At 42.9% G+C, this 15,855-nt stretch overlaps 2 protein-coding genes across 2 annotated transcripts in view; one reads left to right on the top strand and one right to left on the bottom strand.

Annotated features, from left to right (window-relative positions):
• Window positions 1–970: 970 nt before the first annotated feature.
• dnajc17 (DnaJ (Hsp40) homolog, subfamily C, member 17) overlaps window positions 971–15,855 on the bottom strand; it is a 33,883-nt gene continuing 18,998 nt past the window's right edge. Inside the window, exon 11 of the mRNA XM_079369716.1 lies at window positions 971–1,230. Coding sequence (XP_079225842.1) covers window positions 1,117–1,230 — 114 coding nt within the window. The 3' untranslated portion in view covers window positions 971–1,116. The remainder of the gene's footprint in view (window positions 1,231–15,855) is intronic.
• LOC306840435 (cdc42 effector protein 3) lies at window positions 9,003–13,863 on the top strand. The gene is made up of 3 exons (XM_079369718.1): window positions 9,003–9,979; window positions 10,092–10,247; window positions 11,875–13,863. The coding sequence occupies exon 3, from the start codon at window positions 12,004–12,006 to the stop codon at window positions 12,619–12,621; it is 618 nt and encodes a 205-aa protein (XP_079225844.1). The 5' UTR covers window positions 9,003–9,979; window positions 10,092–10,247; window positions 11,875–12,003; the 3' UTR covers window positions 12,622–13,863.

Raw genomic sequence — 15,855 nt, 5'->3', positions numbered from 1 at the left:
TTTGTAACCCATCTGAGCCCAGTGTAGCTGTTTGTCAGGAGTCTTAAAGGGATACTTCACTTTTTGAAACGTGAATCTGTATTGAAATTGGGTCGTATATAGATAGATAAAGATAAATGATAGATATGAAACTTTATCATAATTAGTGCGTGAATAATGAATTTTAGGTCTTCGTTGTGAAAAAACGGGATGCCTTAAGTCAGCGCATAGAAACACTAAATGGAAACCTTAAATCACGTTCACGACTCAAATCGTTTTGTGTTAGCCGCTTTTTAAAGACAGCAGAACCTGATGTCTGCATTCAGCACCACCGTCATATAAATAAGGAGAATTTTGAACTTTAAGCGAATCAAAACTCTTCTTTTTTTTTTTTTTTTTTACAGTCAACAAAAAAAAGGACGGGTTACAAATCCAAACAATTCTAATAATTTGCTGATAACATTTAGATATGACCTGTTCTTGTGTTTATAACTGTTCAGTAGTTTATTTGGATCTTGGCCGCCATTTCTGTGATCCACTAAAGTAGTGACGTTTGTCAGAGTGCAAGCTTGCTTTATCGATACTGTAGATGTAAAAATCCTTTCTCATGAGTGAAAAATGTAAAATGATGCAACAGGCAGGTTGACGTACGTTTGAGATTCCTGATTATTTTTGATCCACTGGTTGTAGTTTTTAAATATATTGTCACTGATTTTAATTGATTTATCCCTACAAATCATTTTCCTAAAATCATCAGAACTTCCCATCTGTCTGTCACAGGTGGAGCTGCAAACAGACAGACTGCATCATGTGCTCTTTATTTGGAACAATATTGTCGAAGTAGACACTGAGCAGCATGGCTTTATCCATGGAGTATCAGGAGTCAGCACACAGCTTGTCACTGTTTGAGCCCTGACTCTGTTCACTACTCTGCCTTTCCCTCCTACATTCTCAAAACATGCTGATTAAAACCTCGATGTAAAAGACAATGTTTGAATAAGTAAAAACATTTATTTGGCCACAAATTGTAGAACATAAAAATAACCGCACACTTAAGACGCTTTATGAAACTAAAGCCTGAGACAGGTTGGTTTAATTAAGTGGCAGTCTGGTACCGAGCTCAGTCCTGCCGTGCTATCAGTCTTCCTCGTCGTCCCTCTGCATTTGTTCTATGAGCTTCTGTCGCTCAGCCGCCTGCCGCATCTTCATCATCACGACGCTCTCGTAGTCCCGCTCGTTTGTCAGGGAGTTCTGCATGGGAGAGACAGACAGAAAACAAGAGAGGACAGAGTGGTTACACGGAAAGTACTGACAAGACTGTGCACGACCAGGTCTGAACAAAGACAAAAGCAAGGAGAGTATCCGGGCTGTAACTTACAAACACATCGACAAAACAATAAATCCAATTACAGGTGCCACGTCAGCTTGAAGAATGTTTCAAATTTTTTGATAATTGATTTGTTTTTAGGGCATTTTTTAGAAAACATGCGACTACAGCCGTCTTCCTAGAATCAAAGTCGGGCAGCTCGATTACGACAAAAATCACATTCAGCATTATTTCGGACTGATTCTGAAGTCTCGATTAATAAACATGATTACTGAGTGATTTATACACTCTTCACTCTTCATCATTCAGACACTAAGAGAAGCAATGAATGGAAGGAAAGAAACCTTGGGGTAGTGGGGAGGTACTCTTGTGGCCAGAATATAACAACTAACACTTTAAAACAATCACCACACATGATAAAACCTGCGGACAGAAGAACATTTAATCTCCATGATCTTGTATTAAAGATCGCAGGACGCCAAAATAAAACTGTAAAATCCATGAATAGGCCAGTCTTCATTTAAAGGACATCGTTATTGGCATAAAATCCTGAGAATGGTGAAGCTCCTATCGCCCTGAATGCAACATCCTCCTGTAGTTCTTTTCCATTCAGCACTCTGTGCATCATGTTTACTTTCAGGCTTTCTGTCCAAACACAAGCTAAGATATCATAAATGTCACAGTCCATTAAGTCATCGCATCTCCATGTGAAACAATCAGTGTAATTGCCCTTTCATCATTTCATCAGTTATTACACTGGCACAAAATCATAAACGAGTCGCTAACATCGTGACACCGCCGTCACCGTCTGCCTTCTGTTTGCTTTCACAACGGGGGCCTGTTGGCGCTCGGCGGAGGAGAGCGGTGGCCTCAGCCGTATGCTCTCATCTCATTTTACCATCGATGTTATGGGAGGGTGAACGAGCAGGAGACAGCGGCCCCGGCAGAGACACAGTGACGGGGTAAATCCAGCTGAGATTAAGCACAGGCAGTGTTTTTTTTTTTTTTTTTACTGTGCGTGTTTCTGTGTGTGCGTGATTTCTTCAACACGGGTCATGATGATCACAATTGCCACACATGCAGGCTTTATGGACTCGGGGTGATGCATTTATGTGGATATTTATATAAGACACGTATATACCCTCATAGAGACCATCATCCAAATTTGGCCATTTCTCCTAAAAGTAAGCCAGCCATTTATAGGATTATATCCAGGAAGTCTGCTGGGCCAAGAAGTGTCTCTGTAACAAGACATTGAGCTGCAGGAGAGAGCCAACGAGTAGTGGATGATCCTGAGAGACAGTGTGTGTGTGTGTGTGTGTGTGTGTGTGTGTGTGTGTGTGTGTGTGTGTGTGTGTGTGTGTGTGTGTGTGTGTGCGTGCAGGACTGAGAGAGACGGGCCAGTGCGAGTGTTTGGAGGAGGAGAGGTGGGTTTTTGTCAATGCACTCCCTGAGCTAAGGCATCTGGAAAACATCACAGGGACTCCAGCATCCATGTGCTGAGAGAAAGAGTGGAAGTATGGAGGAAGAGAAAAATAGCAGAAAGGAGAGGAGAGGGTCCCCCCCCTGCCCCCCCACCCCATTCATCCATCCATCCCGCCCCTGGATTGAGGAAAGCTGCTATTATCATTCCAGTAATGTGAGCTCAAGCCCTCGTCTGACACGTAACGCTGAAATATCACGCGAACGCCATTAGGTAAATAAACAACTATTGCATCTTCAAATTAAACCAAACACAAGCAAGTACACAGGGGAGTAGATGAAAATGCTCCCTCTTCTTGGGTGAATATCTCGACTCAGTCCTGCTCTCTACTGGACGTTACACTGAATTGCACTTAAGAGCTCCAGCCTGAATATGGTTGACCCCGGGTGGACTGTACCAGGGCTAATGATGTTGGAGAGTTGTAAGCATTAACAGGTGCTTTATGGGTAATGTGAGGCATTTTCTTCTCACAATGAGGGATGTTTCCTGGCCTTGGGGGGGTTGACTTACAATGTACATGTTTAACCAGTGTATCACTATGTAACTTAACACTTGATTGTGTACACATGCATGCATGTGTGTGCCTGTGTGTGTGTGTGCCTGTGTGTGTTGTTGCGTTGCAGTAACATTGGGGCCCATGGTGAATGGGAAACCGCAGAAGACAAACAAATGGGGCCCCGCACGAAACCCTGGGAGTAGGGCACAAGGCCACCGCAGAGGTAGGATGGTAGTAAAACTTAAGCACGCACACAAACAAGCTGAGGATTAGTGATGTGACATCAGCACATGGCTCGGCCTCCATACAGCACACCCAAGTCTGACCCGGGGCCAGTAATGACATCATGAATACCACCAGTGCTGTGAGTCAGGGAGTGGAGCGTACAAAACACACACACACACACACACACACACACACACACACACTCCTTCCCACACACAGCAGGAGGCTTCTCGCAGCGCAGGTGGCCGCCGAGTTCCCCCGGCACAAGCTGTCAGATCAGCTGCGCATTACACCATTCCAGCGCGTGTGTGTGTGTGTGTGTGTGTGTTGGTGTGAGTCCGTGAAGCATTTTAGCACGAGTGAGCAAGTATGTGAGGAAATGAGTGCGTTCGGATGTGATGGAAGAGGAGAAGTGTGGAGCGGGGCCGCTGTGAGCTCAGACGGCTGCCGTCTCTACGAAACGTGAAAAGATCTCAGCAAACTGTCGTGCCATACAAGTTAGGGGGGTTTCCCTACGCTCGAGGTGTTGGGATGTGAACGCATTGACTGACAGGAGACTGTTTTTTGAGGTTCATACCCAACAGCACACGTCCTTTTAGGAGCTTCAAGCTTTACGCATCTAATACTTTCTAAGGAGTGTATTCCTTATTCTTGAGTCGGCCCTTCACAGAAACAGTAAGGTGGTAGGGGAAGGTGTGCAGGCTGAGCTTCTGAATAACTTCATGTGACTGTTAATGATTGTATTTACTGTGTATTTAAGTATTATTCATTGTTGGCCTGTTTGTTAATCCGTTTCTGTTGGCTGTACATCAAATTGCCCCTTTAGGCACAAGACCGTTAAGTCCAAGGAGGCTGATTATACGCCCATCACTAAAGTGCTGGGACATTCCCCTAAACCTTTCACATGGACAGAACCGTCTGAAATGAGTGGTGTTGTAAACAGTATGCCTTTATATGTACACATTTGTGAAAGTTATGCTTGTAAGGCTAACGTAGGATTGTGTTTCTTGGTGACTTTTTAGTCATGACAGGACTGTAAGAGGTGAGTGTCTCGCTCAGGGAGGGGGAAAAAAAAAATCTATCTCAAAGGACTTCCTGGTTAAATGATGGTTCAAAAAGAAGGTTGTGCAGGGAGCGTGACAAGGTTTGAATTCACCATTAGAGAAACCAGGCAAATTGCCCAGAGCCTGAGATCTGTAGGAGGCTGAACAACACTGTTGTGTTAACTTGGACTTGAGCCTGAGCTCAATGCCTCAGATGTAAATGTGAACGTAAACAAACACGAGGCAGAAACCGACGCAGACATATGCATCGAATTCACGAGCAGCAAGAAAGCCATCCTTCTTTAGAGCTTAAGTACCTTTTGACTCATTTTAAATGTACGCCTGCTTCTTTTAAACTATTTACTAATTTGTATTTGACCAGTGGATTAATAATTAGCGTCATCAGCCATCTGATATCTCTAACTAGAGGGGACCGAGCCAAGATGTTGAAACCTACTCTGTGGTCCGGGCTAACATTTCTGCCTCAAATGCACTCTGGTGAAGTTAATCAAGGAACTATTTATCTGCAGTGTGTGTGTGGTGGCATAGTGTGTGTCTCAATATGTGTGTGCGTGTCACTGAGCTATGGAGCCAGTGATTTATGAGAGGCGAGCACTTATTTAGAGATCGCTTGTGTGCGAGTATAAGGGAGTGTGTGTGTGTGTGTGTGTGTGTGTCTGAGCGCTCATGCTAACTCAAACAAACAGGCAGCGGGTAGGGGTGCTGCACATGCAACACTGGAGCCAAGGTGAAATCCCTCCACAGACAAAACTCAAGCTTTGTAAATAGTCGAGGATTAATCAACATTCATTACCAAACTCAGCAGACGTAAAACCACAAAAAGGTCTGGACTATTACACTGTTTTTGTTAGTGAAGAACAAACACTACAGGAAGATTAAGGTCCAAATTGTTTTCCTGTATTTAACTCTTTACATGCAGATGTTTGTCCAAAAAACATCTGCTTTTTTTTTTTTTTTTTCTCTCTTTAATGGGACTCAATGGGACAAGACCTCCTTTTATTTGACAGCCAAGGCCATGTGTCTGTGGAGGAATAACTCTGCAAATCTAGTCTGAGTGAGATCAACAAGACACCTGAGGAAACTAGAGAGGGAAAGATATCTACTGGATGTTTAACAAATACAGCATTTATACAGATCTAGAGCTCAGAGTTATCTCATTGTTTTTAGTCAAACATTCAGCCGATGTGTATCTGTTGCAAGCTAGCACAGTCCGCCTCACTGCTGATTCAGACTAGAGGTGTGTTTATTGGGCAGGTGAGAGTTTTACACCATCTCTGGAAAAGATCAGAAACAAATGTTCCAGCAAGAGGAAGGACTACTAGCAACAATTTCAATTCATCCAATCTCATAGTTCATTTGAAATAAAGTTTGATAGGAAAATATTGGTGTCGCCCATTGGCTATCAACTCTGATTTTCACAGTTGGTGCATATCTTGTGCGAAGTCATAACAGGGCCATTAAAGTGTATGCAGGCATGCTAGCTTGGCGTCGACTGCAGATTCAGCATTCATAGGAAAAGTGAAGGGGGAAATTCGGCAGTGGCTATGAGGTGCCATATACTGTAAGTACCGGTAGGTGTGTGTGTGTGTGTGTGTGTGCGTGTGTGCGTATATGCATGCGGTTGTTGGACAGAGACGGAGAGAGACTGTTAAAGTAAGAGAAATAAACAGTTCAAAAGAGAAATGGCAGTTAAGAGCTGAACTCCCGGTGCCCTGGCATTTCTCTTTATGATGGATGAGCTCAGGGATCCTAGAACAGGGAAATGGGGGGTTTGGCATCTTTAATATCCAACAATACTTCGTTGTAAAAGCAAAATTATGTCTTTCACATCCTGGCCTTCCGGGAATATCCCTGTGATTGCAACACACTCTGACATTAAAACAAAAAGGGGCCAGAAAGAGACTGGCGTAAAAATATAGCCTCGACCTTGGAGATGTCGAAAAGAGCTCAGGCGATATGACGAGAGAGAGAAATGAAATCAAGACCCCAAACAAAAATGATATAACAGACTGCTTTGTCTGTACGTGCCTATATGTTCCCATATCACCACAGTTCCTTATCTATAGAATATGTGAACTATGCAGGACAGGCAGCTGGTGGAAGGTATCCTACTGGACACTGTCCACATCATATCTCCAGTCTTCAAAGATAATCAAATATACTAGCCATGATAATTATTCTGTGCCAGCAGTACATTCCCAGCCTACACTGACCGCCCACAGTCACTCAGGAAAATCAACTTTGCATATGTTACTTTTTTTTATTTTTTTATTCAAATCGTGCCAGCGCCTTCTGAAGAGCTCTGCACAATAAACAAAAAAAAAGGATGTCTTGGATACACCGAGATCAAGACCAGCACAAGACTTCTCTGGACCATGGCAGAACATTTCAACACACATAGTAGGGCTCGACAGATATGGGATTTTTCGGTCCAATATCTATATATGTATATGAAGGACAGAAAAAAACGGATTATCGATACGTTGGCCGATATCTCTCTCAGATCTATCTTCAATCTGTAGGGATTAAACTGAAGTTATCAAACACTTCTGGAAGAGATGCATAATGAAGACGGGATGGTCACTCTAACTGGACAGTAACTGTGCGTCACCGGTTGACACTCTGGAGCGGAGAGTGATAATGCTTGTTGAAATCCTCTGCTGGTGACAGAGAAGTTCTGATACAACAAAACTGAAATGAAAAGCTGTTTGACAGGTGAATCAATCCGGTAACATCGACGCACATCTTAGATAAAAAGAGCAGACACCAATATTCCCTTGATATAATCATATCGGCTGATATTATTGGCCGGCTGATTAATCGGTCGGGCTCTAATATAAAGAACATATAACTTATTAAGAACATATAATACATGGTAATCAGGGGAAATGTTTGCCTTTTTTTTTAGACGGTTGACAGTTGAGAGTGACGGTTAAGGGCGAGGCTACATTTGAACACTAAATACTACACTCCATAACATAGTGTGTACTTCAATACACACGTTTTAAAATACAAATTGTTTACGGCATTGATAGAGGCCAACGTGTGTCAAATCTGTCAACTAAGCAGTACATAGTGATATGAGTAATGTCTGTGCTGGACCCAAAGAAACCTTCTGTTGTTCATTAGAAGCTTCTGTTAGCTTTGTCATGTGTTAACGAGTCTGTTCTTGGGATTGTATAACGTAACACCTGGACTTTAAATAGTGTCAGATCTTTGTCATGTAGCGGTCATGCAACAGACCGTCTGTCAGCGCTCTCCTGTTAGCAGCCAGACAGCCAAGTTTCTGTTGGAGCGTTTTCAAAGAGCTCATCACTGAGTCATAACTTGGGAGACTTAAACAGGGATGACAATGGTTAGGATGATGAAAGGACACTGGGAAGAGTTTGACAGAGAAGTACAGATAACGTAGTGGACTTTCCAGTTTTAAACAAGGAACTGGCGGTGTAGTCCTTTCACACCTCAGGTGAAAACGAACTCCAGGTAAAAAACAAACTTACTACGAGATGAATCCAATGTTGTTTTTCGTTTGTTTGAAGCGATTAAAAAAAAAAAACTTCTCATATAGCGATTTTATCCCAAATCCAGTCTAAATGTTGGATCTCAAAGAGTCTCTTCACAGCGGAAGTTGGAGACAAAAAAACAAAGGGCCAGAAGAATATCCACCAAAGCCTCAGTTTGGCCTTCTAGCGCCAGTCAAAGCAATATCTGGAAATACTTTTTATCCTACAACAACAAAAACACACAGCATCCCAGATTTCAGGCCCAGCATAGCTGCATCAAACCACATTGCCCACTATGGTGAGGGCTCGGAAAAGAGGCTTATACACAAATCCAGCCAGGGTTAAACGCATCGGCCCGGAGGCTACATGGCATGACAACAACTCCTACAGAATGAGGCCAACTTCGGTCAGGCGGCAGGTCTTGTGAGGTCATTCCAAAACACCGTGGACAACACCAGCTCTTCCCCCTGATTGTCTTCTAGCATGAAAGCAGTTTTGCAGTTTTAGGAGGAAGAAGAAGAAGGAGAAGGAGGAGAAGGAGGAGGAGGAGGAGGAGGAGGGGGGGGGGGGGGGGGGGAGTTCTCAGAAGAGAAATGTTCAAAAATGTTCTGTTTCAGCCTTGAGTAAATGTTATGATAATTTCATTTGCGTGAGTAATTGTGTCTGGTCTTGCAGACTGTTCTGGCGCAGAAGTGTAGAGCGGCAGAACAAGAGAGGATCAGACGGCACGCCTCATGTTTATTGGATCAAATTTGAAAGGACTGGAGTAAAAAGGGAAAAAGATAGCAGTTGTCCATTTCTTTCACGCCCTGCATGTTTCACCTCAGTCAATGAGGGGGAAGCCTTGAGATTGTGGACCAAAAGGACCCTCAGTTGTGTCGTGTCCCGTCTCTGACTTTTACATTTCCTCCTTAAACGGAGGTTGTAATAGTTCCAGAAGGGCATGACCAACCCAAAGTGACAATTACTGCCTGTGCAAGCACAGCGGAAGGCCTAACCCTGCCATTTTCAATACAAACAAATTCCATAAGGCAGAGAAAAAAAAACGCATGCTGTTGTGACACAATTTCCATTAATGTTTTGCTAAAGCATTCCAAAGCTAAAGACAACATGCTGGAGGCGTGAGAATTGGAATTGCAACAAGTTATCTCACTTGTGAAATCCGCAGTGCCTGTACATACATGTCTATTTGTGATGGGCTGCTGTGATTACATAGAGGAGCTATAGGCTTCCAGTCAGGCAGAAGGGCCTGTGAAGGGGCCTGGTCTCCGGGGCTTTAGACAGGCCGACAGTAAGCAGGAAATCAGGAAATCAGCAGAGCAAAGGAACAATGACATGGAGATTAGAGATCAGTTAACCCCCCTCCTCTGGGTGGCTGACCTGTTTGCTCATTGACTATGACTTCCTTTTAGACACAAGCACACAATCTATGTGACACACACACACACACACACACACACCTCAACCCCTCTCGTTCTGTCCCTCTCTTAAACAGTTTCACACCGTTTCTCCCACACGTTAGCCTGTCTCTGTAGCAACGGATTTTAACGAGAAGCTTTGGCTATACGCCGAGGTGCCGACCGATTGTCAGGATTTAAATGAACACTCATGACTAAAAGGCCGACTCATATCGCAACCCAGATGATATCATCTGAAGGCAAAGAAGGATTACTGCACATTTAAACTACAAAAAGTCTTAGGGGAGCGGGGGGGGGGGGGCGGGGAAAATACTCCACCTGAATACTTCTTCGACTCTGACCTCACCTGGCTTATCTATTAGACAGAGAGGACTTTCACCGGCAACACACCTGGAGAAGTCTGAGTTTACACTAAAGAGCATTCGCACTTCAGAAAGAAGTAGCAAGATTGAAACACTCGTCTAAAACAGCAGCTAAGACAAAGGTAAGAAGCAGGTTTTTTTAGGTTGTGTAGTTTTAAAATTCGCAGTTTGAAGACTTGGTTTTGTAACAGGGGAACGTACCGTTTTAAAATGACCTCGTTTCTCTCCCTCAAGCCTGCACAACCAGGTTTTCTCTGTAACTGTCGGAACAAGCCCGATCATGTCGAGGAAGAGTTTGCCAGGTTGTGCAAGTAGATGCTGCTTCGGTTTCTGACGGAGAAGTGTGTGCATGTGTTGGATTCTGCCGTCCCTATTTATTCAGCCAGACAGGTAAGAACTAAACGAATCAATCTTCATCTGTCCAATTGTTCTTTATCCCTTTGGACAAACAAACCGCAGGAAAAGAAAACGGACCCTTTAAGTCATAGTTTAAGCTTTCATCAGACATATGCCTCATCTGTCTCAAAGATGGATTCTTTGTGGCAGAGTTCTCCGGGATAATTAAAGAAAAGTTTCTTGGCCAATGTGTTTTTATGGGCTTCTTTAATTTTGACTTGGCCTTGAAGTATTTCCTGAATATGATACTCGTGGCTCAAATCCTAGGACTCCTCCTTGGCCAAACTGACATGTTTGGAAAGGAATGCTGTTGTGTCCACGCTCCTCGATCTCCCGCTGCTACTAAAGTGCCGGTAAAAACCTTTACGGGCCAACAAAACCTGTTTGCTGTAGTGGCTTACAAATTTACAGAGTTAGTGTTTCAAGTCACGAACACAGATCTAATGTGGGCAAAGCTGTTTGGCTGTGTGAGACCGTAAAATCAAAGACACTTAGCAGAACATCTAATCTGCATGCCAGAGTTGATGAACCCTGTTCTGTTTTACTCAGTGAAATGATTAGAGGTCACGGAACACATAATGCTCTCCTTTCTTTTATGATGGAGTTTGACTTCAGTATTTTATGTATTATTTACGCTAAAAAGACATTTCCTTGACAGTTGAGGTGGGTCGAAGTTCAAGTTTGATCAATGATGTAATGACTCTTCATGCACCTTGGTAGTCAGTGAACGTGTGACAGATAATCCCCCTCTGCTTCTTTAGTACCTTCTTTTTTAGATATTGTAAGTATGTAAAACTGTTAATGACCTCCTTTTAAGTTTCTAATTTTTATGTTTTATGTTCTTTGTTATAACTCAGGGTGTGGCTGTTTTGTAATATGTTTTATATTATTATATTTAACTGAGCTTGTAAGTAGTCTTTGGGTTTTTTTCATATTATTATTATTGTTATTGTTATCATTATTTCAGTAGACTGTGGGATTATTTAATGTTTAAATGAAGAATATTCTCCAAACGTTCACATGAAGAGTATCTGCACAAGTATCAGTATCTGCATCCCTGTTATTGGTATCTTTACTGGAATCATAAACATGTGTTGCATAATGAAGTTATATTCCTGATATCTGACAGAAGTTACAGTAAAAGGCTGACATTCTGCCAAAACTAATGTGAAGACAGATACTTCATTAACTGCAGATAAATAAGAACCCTTTGGGAATCTGCTTGCTTTTTTTTTTTTTTTGCTTTTGTTGGAAGCCTTAAGAAGGCTAACATAGGAAGCAGACCACACCTGCACTTATGGGAAAATGAGGTTTTAAGAAGTAAACATATTTAGAGGGAAAAGCTTTGAAGCATTGTGTCACATCCGACTTCAGCCAAACAGTACAGAATTTCATGAAATCAAAATCAAGTAGAGCAGGTGCAAGCTCTAATAATGGCTGCCGATGAACATCGAGCCCACTAGTGAAGCCCAATATTCACATCTGGTGCTAAATTACATGACAAGCACGCGCACAGATGTGCTCCATTTTCAAAGGAGATGAGATTCAAAATGCAGCCCTGATTACAAAATGACACCCTTACAGGAAGATTATTCAAAACGTGTTTGTGCTTACTTTGCAGATGGCATTATGCTTTTAAAATTCACCACCACCTGAGGATTCTTGGTCAAACACAGGAGGACCTACGAGAGGACACACTCTTGGGGACGTACAGAAACACAGCAATATAATCGCAAACAGATCTAGCAAGATGCCGCTCAGAACATCATTGTACAGAAAGCCATCCTCTGGTCGCTGGCCCAGCAGGAAGCGCAGGGAGGTGCTGTCAGTCAACATGATTAGCCTCCCATTGGCTGATTTCCGCCACATCTCACACATTGGCAATGACGCTCACACAGACAGCTTTGGAGATCTGTCCTTCTTAAAAATGGGACACAATCTGCTTCTACAGAGCTCCCAGAGTGAGCAGAACCTCTTCCTGGCTTGCTCCCCACCGCCCAAGCCCCCACGTCTGAATCTGGACGGGGCAGAGGGTTCAGAGAGCCCTGACTGGAACGCACGCCACCAACAAAAGATGCCTCAGAAGAGGCTGAAATGCAGCTCGATGCCCCTTCTGGACAGCGAGGAAGGAGACGATCAGATAGAAAAGGAGGATGGGTACCAAAGAGGGAACAATCTTGCGTCCGTTCAGGCTCACAGGTCTGGATGTGGCAGCCTGAGTTCAGATAAGGACGGAGACTCCACAGACACCTGTGACACAACTGCTGGACAGCAAAAGGACGAGGACAGTGGCTTTTCCTTTAGCCTCGACCTGGGCCCTTCAATCCTGGATGATGTTCTGCAGGTGATGGACAAACTCCACAACTAGAGCCGATATTTGCCAAACCGTGAAGAAAGGAAACATTTGGAATATAATAAAGGATGCAAGCTGAACTGATTTTATGGACAATGGATATAAACTACTACATTGAGAAGACGAGGGAACTGATGTGAAATTATGAATTTTTATTTTTCATTAAAAGGTTTTGTGATTTTTTTTTGGTGTCTGAAGGACACAGAAGACCCTTTGCAGAGGTTAATATAAGGTTTCAGTAAATATTTGACCTCTGTCTAATGCTTTGTCAAATTTAAAGCTGTACACTTTAACCTGCCTCGAGTTTCCTTTTGAGCTAATGTACTGAAAACGGCTGTTAAGACTTAGTGTTGTGTTTAAGACTAGAAAAGCTGCGGCTGGAATCCAAGGTCCTCGAGCCGTGATGTCTTGGCTTTTGGCGTGCTTGCCAATCTATTGTGTGCACAGGGCAATTTTTCCTCCGCACGCATCCCAGAGGCCCCACTATAAGGTAGACCGAGGTACCCCCCATCTCTCGTTCCCAACAATGCAGTGAAAACAAACACCTAGCTCTGTTTCCAATATAGGCAGCCAGTAGTGGCAGGTTGGGCTGCGGACCAAGCCAGGCCACAGGTCCAAGACCTCAGAGGAGAGAGAAAAAAAAAAAGAAGGCAGAACAGGCTGTTTTCTTAGCTGCAAATCAGAGTCCCATGCTCTGGTGAGTGCCGCACGAGAAGGAAAGTGGTGAAGGGAAACGTGATACTTCCTTGTATGCAGGGGGTGTCGAGGGAGGAGGACCAGAAACATCCAAGACTGCAGCAAAAGTCCTGATGAAGGTTTAAACACTACCTTCTGACCAAACAGACCCCCAACATGCCAAAAGTATGTGCGTGACTCCCACTTACGCTGACATTGAACATTTTTTTTGACCCACGATCAAAATGAAATTTTTTGCCGACAATCTTAGGTCCACTTTTTTTCCAGGGTCTGTTGCCTTAGCGGGGGGTTGCCATGAAGCCTGTCGAATTCCTACGTTTCCCACGAAACACTCCAGAATACACGATCCACAATTGTCCCGCTTCTCCATGGAATTCTTTGTATGTCGAAACAGAAACAGATATGTTTGTGGGTCTGTGCTCTATATCTGTTTTGACATCTCCCAATCCCTTTTTCCTTGTATATCCTGTGACAACAGCACATTGTGAAACATTTCATGCATTGAAAAACTGTATCGTTTTGTATTTTGGGGAAGTAAACAAAATATCTTTTAAATTCAAACATTGGTGGTTTTGTGGATAGAACCCTCTCATGTCCACATTTGAAGAGAACTCACATGAGATTGTTCCTGATGGACAGACAATTATCTGGCTTTTGAGCCGTCAGCAGCCACTGTGGAGGCAATAAGCCTTTGTCTGTCACTTACAGCTGACAATTTCAGAGGGAAGTAATAGCCTTGAACCTTAGACACACACCAAAATCAGACAGGCATGTCAAACTAGATTTTGTTTTTACGTGTGTTTTCCCTTTAAATATCGTCTTGGGATGTCAGGGATTTTGAAGCATCTGTTGATTTGCATATGCTGCCCAGGAACAAAACATCTGTATCACAGAGTGATATTTAATGGAAAAATAACGATGTATGTGTCCGATTTTTCAATCAAATGAACTTTTTTAAAGATTTTTTTGCTTTGGGCACTTAATCAAAATCGAATCTATCCAGCAGGAAATCGAATAACCACATACTCATTGTATGAAAACCCATCCATACTCATTACATCATTCAAGCATCAATGCTACATGAGACTGATGTGAGAATAAAGTCATTGTGATTGAAAATTATCTTCACAAATTATCTTGTCTGTAGTGCACAAACTGTACGAACGGTGACGTTTCCCTCTTCCATCTGGTACCACTTCTCTCCACTCAAACATCTAAGGCCCCGTCATCTCACTGACAAGAGCAGCTCTTATGAGATATTTATTCTGTCAGATACTAATTTTAAGCGTTATAATATTGTTCTGGAAGACAAGAGAGGTATCTCTCTCCCTGAATGAAAACAATGATGCTTTAGAGAAAGTGTATGTAGCGTGAGTTTGCACGGCTTCACAAACACAAGGAGATTCATTAAAGTTGTAGATTTTATGCCGTCTGTGTATGTTCAGAAAATTGAGCCACAGACGGTTAGTCCTAAGCCAAGCCCCGACCAGCTATAGCCCCACTTTTAAAACACTGAACTGGATGTATCTGAGTGGAGCACGATGAACTCCTCAGAAGTCCTCACACCTGTAGATTCATTCAGTGTTTAATCAGAGAATGCAAAAGCTTGTTCCCTGAGGGTTCCTTCAACACAGATAAGATATCTCCAACAGCTCCAATCCAGAGTCTTCATTCTGTTTCTATGTACCCATGATACACAGTACTAATAACATTTATAGCTAAGCTTTTACCAACTCGACCCAAAACTGGTTGAAACAGAATGAGCCGTTACATTCGGTTTGTCGATCCAGATTTCTTTCAGTTGAGGGCCACACGGTTTAACTGCTGTGCAGGGTGTCCACCAGTTCTAACTGCCATGTCGGCTTATTTATTTTAAAGGAGGAAATCTCTGCAGATAATTTGCCTCCTGGTGAAAGCTGTGTAAATGTTGAACAACAAAGAAATTCAATGGAGCCGACAAACAAGTTAAAAAAGAGCTTTTTGCTTGCAGGTCCTCCTAATGTCCGGTGTGTATGTTCAAGAGCAACAGAGAAACACTGATTGGTAGTACGCTGTGCGATGACTCGTCATCTCGATAACCAGGTCCATTCCTTTTCCAGAACACTGTCAATGCCAACCATCGAAGGGTTGCTGTTACACTTGGTTTGTTCAGTTTGCATCGCTCTGAGTACAAAGATGCAGAGTGAAAAAAAGTTTTGACTAACAAAATAAGTGTTCAGAGTCTTTTTAAATAACGATTCAAATGTTTGACTTTCAGATTATCCTGATTCAGAGAGGAGGTCAGGCTCGGGTCAATGATGGCCACCAACAGTCTTTTAGGCTTTGTTCAGACTGCCGCCCAAATCCCATTTTTTTCCCCAAATCCAATCGAACTGACTGACTGTCCACATTAGAAATGGCAAGTGACCAGAAAAGATCCGCCAGTCAATAATGACGTGATCTATCTGGTTTCTATGGTAACAGGTAATGCCCAGCAAAAACAACAGCAAAATGGATGACAGAAGTGTGTTTATGTGTGTCTGTCCTCTGCCTTTTTTTTTTTTTTTTTTACTA

The sequence above is a fragment of the Symphodus melops genome (genome assembly GCF_947650265.1).
Source record: "Symphodus melops genome assembly, chromosome: 19".
In the NCBI taxonomy this organism is placed as follows: domain Eukaryota; kingdom Metazoa; phylum Chordata; class Actinopteri; order Labriformes; family Labridae; genus Symphodus; species Symphodus melops.
The sequence above is the reverse complement of the archived record's forward strand: the minus strand, read 5'-3'. Positions and strand labels throughout refer to the sequence as shown.

Excerpts from the sequence above, each read along its gene's own strand:
- LOC306840435 (XM_079369718.1), top strand. The coding sequence starts at position 12,004 with ATGCCGCTCAGAACATCATTGTACAGAAAGCCATCCTCTGGTCGCTGG.